At 56.4% G+C, this 19,837-nt stretch overlaps 1 protein-coding gene across 1 annotated transcript; it reads right to left on the bottom strand.

Annotated features, from left to right (window-relative positions):
- Positions 1-1,913: 1,913 nt before the first annotated feature.
- Positions 1,914-18,604, bottom strand: EPHA2 (EPH receptor A2). The gene is made up of 17 exons (XM_032709306.1): positions 18,526-18,604; positions 14,669-14,736; positions 13,296-13,959; positions 11,557-11,712; positions 10,479-10,814; positions 9,907-10,031; positions 8,872-9,031; positions 8,624-8,723; positions 8,468-8,523; positions 8,264-8,389; positions 7,998-8,180; positions 7,284-7,345; positions 6,963-7,172; positions 6,296-6,445; positions 5,460-5,653; positions 4,183-4,338; positions 1,914-2,591 (listed from the first exon to the last, which is right to left on the bottom strand). Exons 1-17 carry the CDS (start codon positions 18,602-18,604, stop codon positions 2,486-2,488), a joined length of 2,931 nt encoding a protein of 976 aa, XP_032565197.1. The 3' UTR covers positions 1,914-2,485.
- Between the last annotated feature and the right edge of the window lie 1,233 nt (positions 18,605-19,837).

Raw genomic sequence — 19,837 nt, 5'->3', positions numbered from 1 at the left:
CCCGAAACGGGGGAAACCCACCCAAAAGGCAGCTTTTGGGTTGGTGCCCCCAAAAGGTCGGTGCCTCCGACCCTCCCCCCCTCCCCGTTCTGGTTTGGGGCAGGAAAAAACCCCTCCAACCCCTTTTTTCCGGCGTTTTTGCACCCGGTGATTTGCAGGCTCCGCGCAGCCGGAGCCGCCGCCGCTGCGGCTTTGGGGGATGGAGAGGCCAAATTCCTCCCGGGTTTTGCTGAGGAAAAGAGGCCCCGGGTGGGAAACGGTCCTGGAGTTGTGTTCGACCCCTTAAAAAACCTGAAACCCCCTTTAAAACCCCTTAAAAAACCCTTAACCCCCCTTTGAAAACCTTAAAACCCCTTTAAAACCCCTTAGAAAACTCTCTTTAACTCCTTTAACCCCCCCCCAAAACCTCCCATCCTTAAAACCCCCTTAACCCCCCTTTAAAAATCCCTAAAAAAAGACCTTTAAAAACCCCTTAACTTCCACTTAGAACCCCTTTAAAACCCCTTAAAGAACCCTCTTTAACCCCCCCAAAAAACACTCCAAAAAACCCCCATCCTTAAAACCCCCTTAAAAATCTCTAAATAAAGCCCCTTAAAAAACCTTAAACCCCCTTTAGAACCACTTTCAAACCTTAAAACCACATTAAAACCCTTTAAAAAGCTCTTTAACTCCTTGAAACACCCAAAAAAGCTCCACTCTTAAAACCCCCTTAAAAATCCCTAAATAAAACCCCTTAAAAAACCTTAAGCCCCCTTATAAAATACCTTAAAATCCTTTTAAAGATCCCAAATCCCCTTAAAAACTCTGATAACCCCTTAAAAAACCTCTTTAACCCTTTTAAAACCCCTAAAACCCCCCACTCTTAAAACTCCCTTAAACGTCCTTAACCACCATCTTAAAAACCCCTACATAAATCCCCTTAAAAAACCTTAAAAACCCTTCAAAGATAACTTAAAAACCCTTTTAAAGCCCCTAAACCCCCTTAAAAACTCTGATAATCCCTTAAAAACCTTAAAAAACCTGTAAAACCCCTTAAAAACTCTTTAACCCATTTAAAATGTTTTTAACACCCCTAAAACTCCCCTACTTTTAAAACACCCTTAAACCTCCTTAACCCCCCTTAAAAATTCCTCAATAAAGGCCCTTAAAAACCTTAAGCCCCCTTAAAAAATGCTTAAAAATAATTTAAAACCCCTTTAAAGGCCCTAAACCCTCTTAAAACCCCTGATATCTCCTAAAAAAAAAGCTTAAAACTCCTTAAAAACTTTAAAACCCCTTGAAAACCCTTCACCCGTTAAAAACTCCTTAAAACCCCTAAAAAACCCACTGAAAAAAACCCTTAAACCTCCTTAACTCCCCCTTAAACCCCCCTAAAATTCCCTTAAAAGCCCCAAAACCCCCTTAAAAATCTTGAGACCCCTCAAAAACCACTTAAAGTCTCCCTTAAACACATTAAAAACCCCTAAAAAACCCAGAAGCTTTAAACACCTGAAAAACTACTTGAACCTCCTTAATCCCCCCTTAAAACTCCCTCCTAAAAAATCCCTAAAATCCCTTAAAAACCCCTAAAAACCCCTGATAACTCTTCAAAGCCTCCCTTAAACCCCCTTTAAAAACCTTTAAAATTCTAAAAAAACCCTTTAAACCTCTTAAAAAAACCCCTTAATACCCCACCAAAAACCCCCTTTAAAAATCCATAAAACCCTTTAAAAACCCCTTAAAAAGCATTTAAAACTTCCTTCAAAAATCCTTTTAAAATCCTTAAAGCACCCTAAAAAAACTGCTTAGAAACCCTCTCAAAACCCTTTAAAACTCTTTTAAAACACCCTTAAACCCCCTTAAATCCAGGGGAAAATTCCCCCCACCCCCAAATCCCTCGATCTCTGCAAACAAATGGGAAAAGACAATATTCTAGAAAACAAAAAAAGCACATTTTTTTTATTCAAAACCCCACAAAAATCCCCAAAAATCCACGAAAAAAAGGGGAAAAAATCCGTTTGGTTTTTTTTTTAATTTTCCCCTTTTTTTCCTCACCCAAATCTTTAATTCCTTGCAATAAATATACAAAAATAGAATAAATTAGGTTAAAAAATACAAGGCAACACTGGCAGGCACAGCATTAAAGGGAGGGGGAAGGGGGGAAAACCACCCGAAAACCTGGTGGGAGAGGAATAAATAGGGAGAAAAAAAGCAAAAATAAATCAGTTTTGGGACTGAGCCCCCTTTTTTTTTTTTTCTTGAAATGTGGGGGGGGCGCAAAAAGAGAAACCCCCCCCCCTGAAAACCTCCCCCAGCTCCTGGGGAGCTCGGAATTCCATTGGCACCCGTTTTTCCGGGGGCAGGGGGAGGGGCACACCCGTTTTCCCCCATGCCCAGGGGAGGATGTCAATAATAATAATAATAATAATACTATAAAAATTCTCATGAATAAGAGGAACAATAAATAAACCCCGCAGGGGGGGGATTAATTTGGGGGGTCTCGGGGTCAGCCCGGGGCCCCCCCGGCCCCCGCCTGCTCCTGCATTCCCAGCAGGCTGTAGGTGATCCGCTTCTGGTGGCCCGGCAGCCGCACCCCGATCCGCTTGATATCCCTGGGAAAAAACCCAGAAAACAGGGATTAGTGGGGTGACAGGAGCCGGGAGTGGGTCCAGGGGAAAGGGGGGTGGGAGGGATTCAACCAGGCCCTGGGACTGGGGAACCCCAACGTGGCGTTCCCGAGGGATGGATGGACATGGATCATCCCAAGGATGGATGGATGGACATGGATCATCCCAAGGGATAGATGGACACGGATCATCCCAAGGGATGGATGGACATGGATCATCCCAAAGGATGGATGGACATGGATCATCCCAAGGGATGGGTGGACATGGATCATCCCAAGGGATGGTCCATCCCGAGAGATGGATGGACATGGATCATCCCGAGGGGATGGATGGATGGACATGGATCATCCCAAAGGATGGATGGATGGACATGGATCATCCCAAGAGATGGGTGGACATGGCTCATCCCAAAGGATGGGTGGATGGACATGGATCATCTCAAGGGATGGTCCATCCTGAGGGATGGATGGACGGACATGGATCATCCCGAGGGATGGATGGATGGACATGGATCATCCCAAGGATGGGTGGACATGGCTCATCCCAAGGGATGGGTGGATGGATGGATGGACACAGCTGATCCCAAGGGATAGACAGACATGGCTCATCCCAAGGGATGGATGGACATGGATCATCCCAAAGGATGGGTGGATGGGTGCAGCTCATCCCAAGGGATGGGTGGATGGACAGGGCTCATCCCGGGGGCAGATGGACGGACATGGCTCATCCCCAGGGATGGACAGACAGCCGTGACTCATCCCGGCCTCTCCAGCCAAGGAACATCTAATTTTATCCCGTCCCTTGGGCCGCCAAGGCCATGGAAGTGGTTTCCGTTCCCAGCACATCCCTGACCCCGTGATTTGGGGGGGAGGATGTGGGGACAGTGTGGGGACAGCATGGGGACAGTGTGGGGGCAGTGTGGGAATGCCAAGGGGACACCACGGGGACACATCCCAGGGACACCATGGGGACACTGTGGGAATATCACACAGTGTGGGGACACCACAGGGACACGAAGGGGACATCCCATGTGGACAGCACAGGGATGACATGGGGACAGCACGGGACGGGGACACCATAGAGACACCACCGGGCCACCATGGGGATGGAATGGGAATATTGAGGGGACAGCATGGGGACAGCACGGGAATGTCAGGAGGATACCAAGGGGACACCAAGGGGACAGTACAGAATATGAGGACACTGTGGGGACACACCATGGGGATACCCCATAGGGACACCATGGGGATGGCATGGAGACACCATGGGAATGTCAAGGGGACACTGAGGGGACACCATGCGAATGTCAAGGGGACACCAGGGGAATGTGCTGTAGGGACACCATGGGGATGGAATGGGAATATCAAGGGGACAGCAAAGGGACACACCATGGGGACAACATGGTCAGAAGGACACTGTGGGGACATCAAGGGGAGAGCATGGAAAGAGTATGAGGACACCACAGGGACACCAAGGAGACACTCCCTAGGGACAGCACGGGAATGTCAACAGGGACACACGGGAATATCAAGGGGACACTGAGGGGACACTGAAGGGACACTGAAGGGACACTCACTCGCTGGTCATCTGCAGGACCTTCTCGATGGTGCTGTAGCCCGAGGCCATGAAGGTCTCGGTGTACTGGGGCATCCGGATGGACTCCAACCACTCTGGGACGGAGCGGAACGGGACACCCTCGGAGCCACTGGTGCTGGGCAGGCGGATGGACACCCTGGGGCATGGAAAGGGGTGGAAAACGATGGGAAAATAGAAAGATGCAAAAAAACCACACCGATGTGGAAATGAGAGGTTGGGAAAACGACGGGAAAACAGTAGGGTGTGAAAACAAGGGAAAAATTAAACGATGTGGAAAATTGTGTCAAAACGAAGAGATGGGAAAAATAATGTGGGAATGGGAGGGTGCAAAAATTCCTGTGAGAACGGGAGGGTGCAAAAAATGATACAGAAAAGGAAGGAAGGAAAAATACCACAGAAGTGAAATGATGCAAAAAATGATGCAGGACTGGAAAAGGGGCAAAAATGGGGCAGAAACAGAAGGAGGGCACAAAACAGATGCGAAAATGGAAAGGTGGAAAAATGATGCAGAAATGGAAATATGCCAAAAGGTGATGCAGGAATCAAAGTATGGGAAAACGATGCAAAAATGCCAAAAATTATGTGAAAATGAAAAGATGAAAAATTACGCAGAAATGGAAAGGTGGAAAAAAAAAGTAATGCAAAAAAATGGAAGGATGCAAAAATAACGAGGAAATAAAACAATGCAAAAAAAAGGATGTGAAAGGGGAAGGATGAAAAAAACGAGGCAGAAGCGGAAGGATGTGAAAAATGACCTGAAAATGCAAAGATGCTAAAAAATCATAGGAAAATGAAAGGATGGGAAAATGTTGCAGAAATGGGAAGATGCCAAAAAAATAATGCAAAAATGTGACGAGGAAACGATGGTGAAGAAAGGAAATGGTGCAAAAAGCAATGTCAAAATGGGGAGGTGCCAAAACTGAGGCAAAAATGGAGACACCAAAAGCAACGCGAAAGTGAAGAGACGCAAAACCCAACACGAACCAGCACCAGGGGAACACAAAACTACAAAAAATGGTGAAAAAATGGTGCCAAAAGCGACGGAAGACACAAAGGCATGTTGGAATCAGAGAATCCTGGGATGGCTGGGTTGGGAGGGACCTTAAAGCTCATCCCATTCCACCCCCTGCCATGGGCAGGGACACCTTCCACTCGCCCAGGTTGCTCCAAGCCCCGTCCAGCCTCGTCTTGGGCACTTCCTCGGGTCACTGTCCCCCCTCCCTGCACTCCCCACATCCCAGAGCTCCCCACACTCACCGGGGGTCGAAATCCGCCAGCGCCTTGAGGGACTCGGGGGCGCGGATGAGCTTGTCCAGGATGCTGACAACGTCGGCAAATTTGGGGCGCCGGGCGCGCTCCTGCTGCCAGCACTGCATCATCAGCTGGTAGATGGCCGAGGGACAGTCCAGGGGTGCCGGGAGCCGGAAACCCTCGTTGATGGCCTTCATCACCTACGAGGAGGAGGAGATTGAGTGTTCACAAGAATCCCAGGATGGTTTGTGTTGGGAGGGACCTGAAAGCTCATCCCATTCCCACCCCCACCTTCCACCATCTCAGGTTGCTCCAAGCCCCATCCAACCTGGCTTTGGACACTTCCAGGGATGGGGCAGCCACAGTTTCCCTGGGTAACCTGTGCTAGGGCCTCCCCACCCTTCCAGGGAAGGATTCCTTCCCAATATCCCATCTAAATTTTCCCCCTTTTAGTTTAAAACCATTCCCCCTTGTCCTGTCCCTCCATCCCTTGTCCCCAGTCCCTCTCCAGCTCTCCTGGAGCCCCTTTAGGCACTGGAAGAGGCTCTCAGGTCTCTCTGGAGCCTCCTCTTCTCCAGGTGAACACCCCCAGCTCTCAGCCTGTCTCTCTCCAAATCTATCCACACATTTATCTCTTTATTCTCTAGAAAGGAATTCCCTATTCCAGTTGCATTAAGTCACAGAATCCCAGAATGGTTTGGATTGGAAGGACCTTAAAGCCCATCCCGTTCCACCCCATGCCATGGGCAGGGACACCTTCCACTATCCCAGGTTGCTCCAAGCTCCATCCAACCTGGCCTTGGATGTCCCCCAAACCCTGGTGGTAGAGGGTGGGTGCTCACCTCATGGTTGGAGAGCTCCCAGTAGGGCCTCTCGCCATAGGACATCACCTCCCACATGACGATGCCAAAGCTCCAGACGTCGCTGGCCGAGGTGAACTTGCGGTAGGAGATGGCTTCGGGTGCTGTCCAACGGATCGGGATCTTCCCGCCCTACAGAAACATTGAGGTCAACTCTGCACCCCCCAAAAAACCACCTCCACCATGGCCAACCACCTCTTGGCCAACCACCCTGACATGAACCACCGTCCCAACAAGACCAACCAACAACCCTACCTTGGACAACCCACCACCTCACCTTGGCCAGTCACTTCTCCACGGTCAACAAGCCACCCCTCCATGGCCAACCAACCAGCCCACCTTGACAAACCAACCACCTCCACCTTGGACAACCACCTCACCTTGGTCAGCCACCCTTCCATGGCCAACCACCAACACCTTGGACAACCACCTCACCTTGGTCAACCACCCCAACAAGACCAACCAACCACTCTACCTTGGTCAACCCAACACCTCACAATGGCCAACCACCCCCACTTTGGACAACTGCCTCACCTTGGTCAACCACCCCTTCATGGCCAACCAACCATTCCACCACAATGAACCACCCACTGCGACCAACCCACCACCCGCCATGGCCAACCACCCACCCCTCCGTGGTGACACTTACACTGGTGGTGTAGGTGGCTTCAGGGTCATCTTCCAACACCCTGGAGAGCCCAAAATCGGACACCTTGCACACCAGGTTGCTGTTCACCAGGATGTTCCTGGCGGCCAGATCCCGATGGACGTAATTCATGTTGGCCAAGTACTTCATGCCGGCGGTGATGCCCCGCAACATCCCCACCAGCTGGATGACGCCAAAGTCCCCCTCTTTTTCCTGGGAAAAGGGGAGAATCCGGCCTGGAATCCATCTGTCGTCCCACCTCCCGTGGTGGGTGTTTGTTCCACCACCAGGTGCTCCTTGTCCCTGTCACCACGTGTCACTCACCCGCAGGAATTTGTCCAGTGCCCCGTTCTCCATGTACTCCGTGATGATCATGAAGGGCTTGTCTGTACAAAAATCAGGCCCAAAATGGGTAAAACACCCCAAAAATCTCTACAACCCCCAACTGAAAGAGCTCCAAAACCGAAAAAAACACATCTGAAATTCCCCCCACCTCCTCCAAGCCCTCCCAAAATCCTCAGCCCCCCAAGAACACTGAACCTGCCTCAAAAAAATCCCCAATCCCCAAAAAACAACCCCAACCCCCCCAACACAAAAAGAAATCCCCAAATCCCAAGTCCTCCCAAAAATCCAAACCCTCCCAATTCCACACAAAAAAACCCAAAACCCCAACTCCCCAAAATATTCCCCAAAAAATCACCTCCCCAAGACATTCCCAAAACAACGAAAAGTCCCAAACCCCCTACAGACCCCAATAAACCTTCAAATAAAATCCAACCCCCCCAAAAATACCAAAATAACCGCCCTAAACCCACCCCAACTCCTGGAAAAATCCCCCAAACTCCCCTAAAACCCCTACAAATTAACCCCAAATCCCTCCCCACCAAAACCCCCAACATCATCCCCCAAAAACCCCCAAGAGCACTCAAAAAAAATGCAAGCCCCCTGGCATCGTTGCTCAAAACACCCTGTTTTTCTATTGCTCAGGTTTGGGGTGTTTTGCAGGGAAATTGGGGCGGGGTTTTTTTGGACACTCACACTTGGAGACGACGCCCTCAAGGCGGATGATGTTGTGGTGGCAGAACTGCCCCATGATGGTGGCCTCGCTCAGGAAGTCCACGCGCTGCTTCTCCGTGTAGCCCACCTTCAGCGTCTTGATGGCCACCGGCACCTCCTTCCTCCCGCGCTTCAGGGTGCCCTTGTAGACCTCCCCGAATTCACCTGCTCCAAGAAACAGGGGACACTCATAACCCCCCTGGCCTGGCCCAGTTTTGGGGTGTCTGCGGGGTGACCCAGCCACGTACCGGCGCCGATGACCTTCTGGCGGGTGATGAAGGACGGGGGGATCTCGGTGGTAAACTTGAGCATGGCCTGGTTGGGGTCTTCATAGGTGTGGGGGTCAACGTAGGTCTTGAGGGGCTTCAGCTGGTCTGGGGGTGTCAAGGAGGGGGGTCAGCACCCACAGCACCCCCCACCCATTGCCGCTGTCCCCATGTGCCGTGGCTCACCTGACTTGGAGAAGTAAACGTCCTCGGCGGACTGGTGCGGCCGTGACCTTCTCCTCCTGCAAAGAAGTCCCAAAAAATCATCCCTCACCCACATTGATGGTGGGAAAACGGTATTTTGGGTTTTTCCAGGGTGTTTCTGGGGGTTTCTCTCCTTACCGCCGCAGGACGTAGATGAGAGCGGCCAAGAGCATGACGACAAAGACGACGCCGGCGACGGTGCCGGTGATGACGGCAGTGGACGCCGTGGCCTCGGCGCCTGTGGGGACCGTTTGGGGTGGCTGGGTGAGGTCTGCATCCCCTGGGCCCCCCACCCCACACCCCTGCACCCCCTGGGCCCCCCACCCCACACCCCTGCACCCCCTGGACCCCCACTCCACCCCCCTGCACCCCCCCTCGCTCCTCACCCTCGGGCAGGGTCTCGAACTCGTGCTGGGGGCTGAAGGCGCCGTGGCCGTCGGCGGTGAGGGCCTGGACACGCACCACGTAGGCGGTGCCCGGGGACAGCTTGGGCAGCGTCACCGAGGGGCCCTCGCAGCGCAGCACAGAGTAGCTGTTCTCGTCCACCTGGGGACACCGGGGTCATGGGGGCACGTGGATGGGGGTGACAGGGATGGGACAGGGATGGGGGTGACAGGGATGGGACAGGGATGGGGATGACATGGATGGGGTAGGGATGGGGGTGACAGGGATGACAGGGGTGGGACAGGGATAGGGGTGGCAGGGATGGGACAGGGATGGGGTGGCAGGGATGGGACAGGGATGGGGTGGCAGGGATGGGACAGGGATGGGGATGACAGGGGTGGAGATGTGGATGGAGACGTGATGTGGATGGGAGCAAGGATGGAGGTGACATGGATGGAAGGGGACACAGACTGGGGAAGAATGGAGGTTACAGGGATGGAAGTGTGACATGGATGAGGGTGTGACAGGGATAGGGGTGTGACAGGGATGGAGGAGTAATGTGGATGGAGGCACGTGGATGGAGGGGTGACCTGGATGAAGGCAGGGAGAGAGGTGACACGGATGGAGGGATGAACACAAGAAGGACATGAATTGAGGGATGACATGGATGGAGGCGAGGATGGAGGTGACACGGATGGAGGGGTGACACAGACAGAAGGGACAAGGATGGAAGTGGGATATGGACAGAGGAGCACGGAAGGAGGTGACACAGATGGAGGTAACGTGGATGGAGGAGTGAATATGGGAGAGACGTGGATGGGGGTTGACATGGATGGAGGTGGATGAACATGGGAAGGACATGAACTGAGAGATGACATGGATGGAGGTGACAAGGATGGGAGGGTGACATGGGTTGGGGAGTGACGTGGATGGGGGGAGACATGGATGGGGCAAGGCTGGAGGTGACAGGGCTGGAGGTGACAGGGCTGGGGTGATGGGGTTGGGCTGTAGGGCTGTAGCTGTGCCACAGGACAGACCTTCTTGCTGTAGGTGACCTCGTACTTCCAGACCCGGCTCTGCTGCCGCGGTGGCACCGTCCAGGACAGGGCCAGGCTGGTGGTTGTCCGTCCGTCCAGGCTCACCGAGGTCACCCTGGGAGGCTCTGCCATGGGCACAGACAGGGACGTCACCGAGGTGTCCCCAGGAGGATCGGGAACATCACAGAGGTGTCCCCAAGGGAGACAGGGACAATATGAAGGTGCCCCCATGGGGACAGGGACATCACAGAGGTGTCCTCTTGGAGGATGGGGACAGTATGGATGTGTCCCTGGGGGGGTCAGGAACATCATGGAGGTGTCCCCTCTGGGGACATGGACATCACGGGGGTGTTCCTATGGGGGTTGGGAATGTCAAGGAGGTAAGAGGGGATGGGGATAATATGGAGGTGACAGGGATGTCACAGAGGTGTCCTCATGGGGGACAGGGACATCTCTGAGGTGCCCCCATGGGGGTTGGGACCATCCCGGAGGTGTCCCCGTGGGGGACAGGGACACCCCGGCGGTGTCCCCCTGATGGAAGGCGGCTGTGGCAGGTGCTGGCGGCCCCTCACCGGTGTGGTTGACGCTGACGGTGGCGGTGGCCACGCTGCGCCGGGGGCTGTAGGGGGACACCCCGTTCCGGGCCTCCACGCTGAAGGTGTAGTTGACGAGCGGCTCCAGGTCGGTGACGGTGACGGTGGTGGCCGTGAGCCCCCGGGGGGGCTGCGAGAACCTCACCCCGCCGCCGTCGCAGGGCCGGCACTCGCCGCCGTCGGGCCAGCACTGCTCGCAGGTGACACTGTAGGTGACGTCCCCGCGGCCCCCGGGGTCGGCGGGGGGGTCCCAGCGCAGCTGCACCGTGGCCCCCAGAGCCACGGCCGTGACCCCCTGGGGGGGCGAAGGGGGACCTGGGGACACACACACACACGGGGGGTCAGAGACTGACACAGTTCATGGTTTGTGCATTCCAGGATTGCCAAGGGACTCTTGCAGGACTTTTGCATTTTACCTCTGATGGCCCATCAAAGCCCATCCCCCCCTCTGCCGATCTTGAAAGGTGGGAAAAACCCTTTTCCCAGGCCCCTCATGGGAACTCTGCTCAGGCCCAGGAGATGTTGGGGGTTCGTGGCACGGCCCGGGACACCATCCATGGATATAATAAGTCACAACTCCTTTGAGTGCGGGGGCTTCCCTCCCCCACCCCCAACGGACCAAGGCCACCACTTCAACTGACAGACGTGGAAGCTGCAACTCCCAAGTTCCATCTCTGGACCCCGTGGGCAGTGACTATAGACATCTTTCCACTCTCAGCTTTGCTTTCCCTTACTCTCCCTTACCCTTCTCCCGTCTTTCCTTTCTCTCCCTTATGCATTTTCCCTAAAGGTTCTCTTTATGCCATATTGCTGTAGATGAGAGAGATGATAACACTCTAAATGCTAACATACCTATTTAATCAAAATTGTTAAAATAAACCGTACCTATACATGTTTTCAAGCACAGTGTCTTTTCACGCTAATCCACCCCAAGGGAATTGTTGATAAGAACCTGGGTTACCCCCCCACCTCACCCCTTTTCTGGGGCAGGTTGTGACAGGGGGTCAGCGGGGGGGCTGCACCTCGGTGTCCCCCCCTGCCCCAGGAGGTGACTTACGGGTACAGGGATCCTCCGGGGGGTCCTGGGGGGTGCGGAAAAAGCCCTCCTGGCACGGGCAGGAGGCAGCGGCGGCCGGGGCGGGCTCCGTGTGGGGGGGGCAGGGCTGGCACCCCCCCGGGGACACGGCAGCCTTGAAGGTGCCAGGGGGGCAGGCTGGGGGGACACAGGGACAGCAGTGAGACCCCACAGCCCCCTCCCCACACAGGGACACCCCAAATCCCCCTAATCCCCCTCTCCACACAGGGACACCCCAAATCCACGTACAGGACACCCTAAATCCACACACAGGGACACTGGTGAGACCTCAAATCCTCCCCACACAGGGATACCCCAAATCCCCCTCCCCACACAGGGACACCCCAAATCCCCCTAGTCCCCCTCCCCACACAGGGACACCTGTGAGACCCCAAATCCTCCCCACACTGGGACACCCCAAATTGCCCTCCCCACACAGAGACACCTTAAATCCACCTTCCCACACAGTAACATCTGTGAGACCCCAAATACCCCTCCCCACACAGGGACACCTGTGAGACTCGAAATCCCCCTTCCCACCCAGGGATCTGCACCCAGGTGGTGTGGGAGGAGGGTCAGCACCCATCCAAGCACCCAGAGGGGGGATTTTAGGGGGTTTCACCTCATTTTGCAGCTTCTTTATTATTGGGATCCCCCCCGGTTTCCCCCTCTCCCAGCTGAGCCCTGTCACGCTCACTGCTCTTGTGATATAAATTGGGAATTTTGGGAGTAATACTTAACTTCTCCAAAACAAAGTGGGAAGTTTAGGGTGTTTCACCTCATTTTGCAGCTTCTATTAACACTGGGACCCCCCCAGTCCATCCTGGCTCAGCCCCCTCCTAGCTGAGCCCTGCTGCACTCGCTACACTGGTGATGCTCCAGGGGAATGATCCAGGATTGGGAATTTTGGGACTAATGCCTCATTTCTCCCAGACTAAGTGGGAGTTTTTAGGGTGTTTCACCTTTTTTTGCAGCTTCTTTATTATTGGGAACCCTCTAGAACCCCCCTCTCCCAGCTGAGCCCTGCTACACTCACTGCACTCAAGGTTGACCATCCAGGACTGGGAATTTTGGGGCCAAAACCTTATTTCTCCAACCCCAAATTGGAATTTTAGGTTATTTCACCTTATTTTGCAGCTTCCATTATTACTGGGATCATCCCTGCTCACCCCAGCCCAGCTGCCACACTCACTACACTCAAGGTTGGTGATTCAGGATTGGGAATTCCGGGGCCAAAACCTCATTCCTCTTCCCTCCCACCCCACTCCTCTCCCAGCTGAGCCCTGTCACACTCATTACACTCAAGGTTGACCATCCAGGATTGGGAATTTTGTGGCCAAAGCCTCATTCCTCAACCCAAAATGGGAATTTTTAGGGCATTCCCCTCATTTTTGGACCCTCCTGCCCCAGCCCACCCCTTTCCCAGCTGAGCCCCACCACACTCACTGCACTGGTGATGCTCAAGGGTTGATAATCCAGGACGGGAAATTTTGTGGCCAAAACCTCATTTCGTCAACCCAGAGTTGGAATTTTGGGTTATTTCCCATCATTTTTGCAGCTTCCTTATTCCTGGCCCCCCCCCAGCCCAGCTGCCACACTCGCTGTGCTCACAGACCGTCCGGGATCGGGAATTCCGAGGCCAAGCCCCTCCCTCCCCTGCCCTTGGCCCCCATCCTCGGCTCCCCCAAAGCCCCTCCTGGCCCGTTTCCCGCCGGCCGTACCTTGGCAGGTGTCCCCCAGGCTCTGGTAGCCAGCCTGGCACAGGCACTCCCCGATGGGCACGATCCACTCGCCCTCGGCGCTGCAGTGCAGGGCCGGCGCCTGCTCGGCCTCCGCCCGCTCCACGCACACCCCCCGCACCTCGGCCAGCGCCTGCGAGTCCGCCCCGGCCACGGTCTCCGGGAATTCCGCCAGCCCCCGGATCACCGCCGGGCAGCGCTTGTAGTAGACCCTGACGGAGAGCAGGGCCACGCAGGCGCCCAGGTCCTGGAAGGCCAGGTAGAAGCCCTTCCTCCGCAGCGGCCCCACCGAGCGAACCTCCACGTTGAGTTTGACGTTGCGGGCGGCGAAATCCTCCTGCACGGTGATCTCGTCCGGAGCAATGGTGTCGATCTTCCGGAACTGCCTCTTCTGGAAGTTGGTGCCGTAATCCACGTCAGACTCGGCGTAGTAGAGGTTGAAGGTCTCCTTGCAGGAGCCGCCCCCGGCCGTGGGGAAGCTGTTGCAGTCGCGGACGGTGAACTGGAGCTCGATGAAGATGCGCTCGGCCACCCCCCGGTAGATCCAGTTGGTGCGGAGCCAGTTCTCCTGCTCCCCCTCCAGGACGTTGCACACGGAGTAGATGTAGATCAGGGAGTCATTGAGGACGTTCTGCAGCTGGTCCCACTGTCCCCACGGAGACACAAACGGCACTTGGAGGGGGAACTGAGGCACAACGGTCCCTACGGAGGCACTCGGCCTCATCCCCGTGGGTGTCCCCAGCTCTACACCCATGGATGGTCCCAGCCCTGTGGAGATCTCCAGTCACATCCCAGTGGAGATCCACAGCCCCATGGACATCCCCATCTCTGTCCCCATGGATGCCCCTGGCCCTGTGAATGTCCCCAAGCACATCGAACGGAGATCCACAACCTTGGGGATGTCCCCATGTCCATCCCCACGGGTGTTCCTGGCTCCATGGAGATCCCCAGTCACACTCCAGTGGAGCTCTCAAACCCGTGGATGTCCCCATCTCAGTCCCCACATGTGGACTTGTCCCCTGCCCATGGGATGTTCCCATGGGGGTCCCTCCCTATGATGCCTCTGTCCCTGGGGGTGTCCCCATCCCCATTCCTGTGGATTCCCCCATCAGCGTTCCCATGGATTTCCTCATCCCCATGGAGGTCCTTGTTTCCATCACTAGGGAGGTCTGCATGGATATCTCTATTCCCGTGGGGTCCCCAAGGATGTCCCTGTCCCCATCACCATGGAGATTCCCATTGAGGTTCCCAATCCCATGGAGGTCCCCCATGGAAAGGTCCTCATTCCCTGGCCCTAAGGATGTCCCCATTCCCCATCCCCATCCCAGCTGGGGTGCTGGATCCCGGGTGCTCACCCCTTTTCCGTAGGGATGGGTGAGCCAGCCCAGCTCCCCGTGTGCCTTGGCGAAGTCCAGCAGCACCACTGTGGGACAGGAGAGAGGAGAGGAACGTCAGGAGATGCCACCAGGACCTGCAGGACACCCCTTGGACCTGTGGATCCTGGGCTCCACTGACATCTATCCCTCAGGACACACGAATGTCCCCCAGGACTCACAGGCACCCTGGGACCCACAGACATCACTGGGACTCCCAGATGCTTCCGAGACTTACAGACGGATGTCCCCCAGGACCCACAGGTGCCCTGGGATCCATGGATGTCCCCAGTACCTACAGATGTCCCCATGGAAGTTCTCAGGGCTTGCAAATGCTCCTGAGACCCAGAGATGCCACCAGGATCCATGGATGTCCTCAAGACCCATGGATATCCCCAGGATCCACAGATCCACCCCATCCCCACAGACATCCCCACAGGTGTCCTGGGATCCACAGTTGTCCCTGGGATCCATGGGATCCACGGATGTCCCCAGTCCCCAGAGACGTCCCCATGACCCATGGAAATTCCCAGGGCTTGCAAACACTCCTGGGCCCCACAGACGCCACCAGGATCCATGGATATCCTCAGCACCCACGGATATCCCTTGGCCCCGCAGATGCCACCAGGATCCATGGATGTTCTCAGGATCCATGGATATCCCTTGGCCCCACAGATGCCACCAGGATCCATGGATGTGCTCAGGACCCCCAGATCCACCCCATCCCCACAGACATCCCCACACAACCTCCAAACATTCCCAGACCCCACAAACATCCCTTAGACCCACGGATTCCGCCCCCATTCCCAACAGATTCCCCCGGGATGCCCCCGAGCCGCCCCCAAAGGAGGGGGAGCAGCGACGGGTGCCGGGCCCGGACCTGCCGGGGCACGTCCAGGGCGGGTCCGGATCCAGCGCCCGGAGAGGAAGAGGAGGAAGAGGAGGAAGAGGAGGCCGCCGAGAGCCAGGAGGGAGCGGGGCCCCCCCTCAGTGAATCACCCCCCAGGAATGTGCCCGGACGCCGGAGGTCACCGGGATGGGTCCGGCGGGACGGGGGAGGGCCGGGATGTGGGATGTGCCCCCCCCAGCTCCCCCCGCTGGGAACGGACGAGCTCGACCTGCCCCGGAGGGTGAAATCGGGGGGGGACACACACCCCAAAACCTGCGGGGGGGGGGGGGGCAAATTCACATCCATTGATTTCTTTTAGGATTAAAGTTTCTCCAGACTCTGCCCGACGGGTTTAATCTGGCGTTTTTCGAGGGAAAGGCGGAAGAGCCCGGCCCGGAATGCAAATAAATGGGAGGCTGGGATGGAAAACGCCTCCCTAAGAAACCAAAAATGGGGGAAAAAAACCTAAAACGAGGATTTTTTGGAAGCGCTGGGGGGGAGATAAAAGGGGGCGACCCCTTGGCGAGGACCCCCCAACACCCCGGGGCGGCTGCGGGATTTGGGGTGTGTTCCCAAAGTGCTGATTCCCAGGAGGGAATGTTGGGATTTGGTGCTTAAAACGGAGCGGGGGGGGGGAAGGAATTGTCCCCCCCCCCCCCTCCCCACCGCCGTGCCCGGGGTCAGGAAGGATGCCCGGGCGGATATCCCGGTTTTCCTGCGGCTGGAAATCCCCCCGCGTGCCTCCGGAGGGCGGAAAGCGCCGGGAGCCGGGGCCGGGTCCCCCCGGGGCTGGGGGGGTCCCTGTGGGTTCTCTGTGGGGTCCCCCCGTGTTGGGGCGGAGGTTCCCTGTAGGGTCCCTGCGATGTTGGGGTGGGTGTCCCTGTGGGTTCTCTGTGGGGTCCCCCTGGTTTTGGATCCGGGGGTTCCCTGTGGGTTCCCCGTGGAGTCCCCCCGGTTTTGGGACGGGGGGGTCCCTGGGGGTTCCCTCCGGTTTTGGGTCCGGGGGTTCCCTGTGGGTTCCCTCTGAGCTCCCCCCGGTTTTGGGGCGGGGGGTCCCTGTGGGTCCTCGTAGGGTCCCCCCGTGCCGGGCGGGGGGTGCTCAGGGAGGATCCCGGGGCTGTGGCTGCTGAGTCAAAGGGTGCAGCATCCCGGCAGCTCCCGGGACAGCCCCGGGACAGCTCCGCCAACACCTGCCCCCCCTCTGCCATCATCACCATCCTCACATTCTCCATTGCCATCGTCACCACGGCCACCCCCCCTCCCCCTTCATCTTCATCATCTTCATCGCCGTGGCCACCACCACCATGTGCCACCATGAACGTGGCCACCCCCCCATCCTCCTCCTCACCCCTCCCCACTCCACAGCTGCATCCCGGTCCCATTCCCGGCTCCATCCCTGTCCCTGTCCCCATCCAACTGCGTTTTCCACCCTGTCCTGTTCTATCCTCATCCCATCCCAATCCTGTCCCCACACCCAAAATGAACCCAAATCCTGTCCCCTCCACTCACGTTCCTGTCCCCACCCCAATCCCATCCCAATCCCACCCTCATCCAATCCTAAATCTGAATCCCAATCCCACTCTGAATCCCATGCCCTCTCACTCCCATCCCCATCCCAATCCTGTCCCCTCCTCAGTCTCAATCACAATCCCAATCATAATCCCAAAATGGATCCCATCCCCATCCCATTCCCTACTCCTTAACCCCCTCCCCATCCTCAGATCTCCCCAAATCCCACCGGATCTCGCCCTTTCCAAGCACTGGGAACCAACCCCCCCTTAACCCCAAATCCTGCTGCTCTCCCACCACTTTCCCTTCCCTCCCCTGCCCTTTTGAAACCCCAAATCCCAACATTCCCTCCTGGGAATCGGCACTTTGGGAACACCCCCCAAATCCTGCAGCTGACTCGGGGTGTTGGGGGTCCCTCCACGGGGTCGCCCCCCTCCCCCTTCCCCCCTGCACTCCCAAAAATCCTCACTCCGGGGTTTTTTCCACCCCATTTTTAGTTCTTAGGGGGGTATTTTCCATCCCAGCCTCCAATTTATTTGCATTTGGGGCCGGATTCTTCCCCCTTTCCCTCGGAAAACGCCGGATTAAACCCGTCGGGCAGAGTTTGGAGAGACTTTAATTTTAAAGAATTTCAATCTATGTATAAAAAAAAGTGAATTCTCTCTTTTCTTTTTTTACCCCAACCCCCCCAAACTAAGTCCAAAAACCACGGGGGGAAGGGTTGTGGGGTGGAGGCCGAGACGCTGCTTGTTTTTTCCCAGCGATTTTTGGGATTTTCCTGACATTGTTTTCTAGTTCTCCGGGCCGGATCCCGCCCGGCCCTGAACCGCCCATGGGAAACGCTCCATTTTAGGGGGATTTTCCCCTTTCGGGGGGTTTGGTTTTTAATCCTCTCCACCCGCGCCCCTCTGTCAGCCTTTTTTGGGGGCTCCCACCAGGATCCGGCCCCGGAGCGTCAGCTGGACGCTCGGCATGGGAAAAACCCCAAACCTCTTGGTTTTTCCTTTTTTGAGCTTTTCTTCCCTCCGTTTAAACTTTTCCCTCCTATATTTTAGTCCCCGGGCCCATTTTAGCTCCCCCCCCCCCCCATTTTTAGCTTCTCCCCCACTTTTTTAAACCCCCTCCCATTTATTTCAACTTTTCCCCTCTTAGTTTAACTTTTCGCCCTTCGCTTCAACTTTCCCACCCTAATTTTAACTTTTCCCTCTCATTTGAACCATTTCCCCTCCGCAGCCGCTGATTCTCCCCGGCACCCCAAATTTATTTTGAGGGAGGGGAGCACCCCTTCTTCCTTTACTTTCCGAGCGCTCCCCAACCTCTAAACGCCCCAAAACCACGCGGATTTGCCCCCAAACCGCCTCACCCCTATGAATTCCTCCCCGGCACCCCAATAATGAGTTTTGGGGTGTCCCAGCCCCCAAAATAGAAGCGCGGGACTCACCTTCCTCGGCCGCCGCGGGGGACAGGGGGGTGAGGGCGGTGAGGAGGAGGAGGGTGAGGGTCAGGGGGGTCCCGGCCATGGCGGGGGGTGCCGGGGGTGCCCCGCGAGGTGCGGGGTGCGTGGGGTGTGTTGGGTGTGTGGGGCGCGCGCCCGCTCCTGTTCATTCATGCCCCGGTGACGTCACCGGCCACGCCCGCTCTTAAAGGCGCCGCGGCCGCTCCCAGTTCGCCCCAGTCCGGCACTGGGAGGCCGCGCTCCCGGGGATGGGACGCGGCCGTCGGAAGGGAGCGGGCTCTGGGAGCGCCCCCGGGGATCGGGGAACAGCCATGCGGGGGCTTTGGGGGTCCCGGTCCGGCCGCGAAGGGGTCCCGGAGCCCCCCCAGCCCCCTCCCCGTTCATTCACAACCGGCGTGGGAAGGGGGGGGACGGCAGCCAATGGCGGGAGGGGGGCGGGGCCAGGGCTACTACCGACCACGCCCCCCGCCCACCAGTTCGGGACTGGGGGGACTGGGGGAGAGGCTGGTTTGGGGGGGCTGCCCGGCCCCCTCGAGCCCCAGGGCCCCAAACCCCGCAGCGCCCCAAATCCTCAGCGCCCCAAACCTTCACCAAGCACCCCAAATCCTGCACCACCCACAGGACCCCAAATCCCGCAGCACCCCCAAACCCACCAACCCCACCACCTCAAATCCCGCAGCACCACAAATCTCCACCAACCCCATCACCCCAAATCCCTCAGCACCCCAATCCCATCACCACTAGCACCCCAAATCCTGCAGCACCCCAAATCCTGCAGCACCCCCATCTCCCCCAAGCACCTCAAGTCCCACCACAAATCCTGCCGCCCTCCCACTCCCCCAATCCCACAGCACCCCAAATCCCCCAGGATCTGCAGCACCCCAAATCCTGCGGCCCCCACCCCCCCATCCCCAGGATCCCAACTGCACCCCAAATCCCCCAGCACCCAAATTCTCCAGCACCCACATCTCCATAACGCACAGCACCCAAAATCTCCCAGCACCCCAAATCCCCATCACTTCATGGCACCTCAAATCCCACAGGATCCACAGCACCCCAAATCCCCCATTCCCCCCTCCCCAGCACCCTAAATCCTGCAGCACCCACACCCCCATGATCCCATGGCACTCCAAGTCCCCGGCACACCCCACTTACCCTAAATCGCCCAGCACACCCCCACCTTAGCACCCCAAATCCCCCCCCACCCCCATCCCAGCACCCTCCAGCACCCCAAATCCTTCAGCCTCTCCAGCACCCCAAATCCGGCAGCCCCCACATCCTTATGATCCCATTGCAC

This window comes from Chiroxiphia lanceolata, chromosome 22 (assembly GCF_009829145.1).
Source record: "Chiroxiphia lanceolata isolate bChiLan1 chromosome 22, bChiLan1.pri, whole genome shotgun sequence".
Taxonomy (NCBI): domain Eukaryota; kingdom Metazoa; phylum Chordata; class Aves; order Passeriformes; family Pipridae; genus Chiroxiphia; species Chiroxiphia lanceolata.
The sequence above is the reverse complement of the archived record's forward strand: the minus strand, read 5'-3'. Positions and strand labels throughout refer to the sequence as shown.

Bases quoted from the DNA above. Each gene is read 5' to 3' on its own strand.
- EPHA2 (XM_032709306.1), bottom strand. From the start codon at position 18,604: ATGGCCGGGACCCCCCTGACCCTCACCCTCCTCCTCCTCACCGCCCTC. The intron at 8,390-8,467 runs GTGAGCCACGGC...TGACACCCCCAG, and splicing joins CGTTTACTTCTCCAAGTCAG to ACCAGCTGAAGCCCCTCAAG. The intron at 4,339-5,459 runs GTGAGTGTGGGG...TCCATGCCCCAG, and splicing joins CTGGCGGATTTCGACCCCCG to GGTGTCCATCCGCCTGCCCA.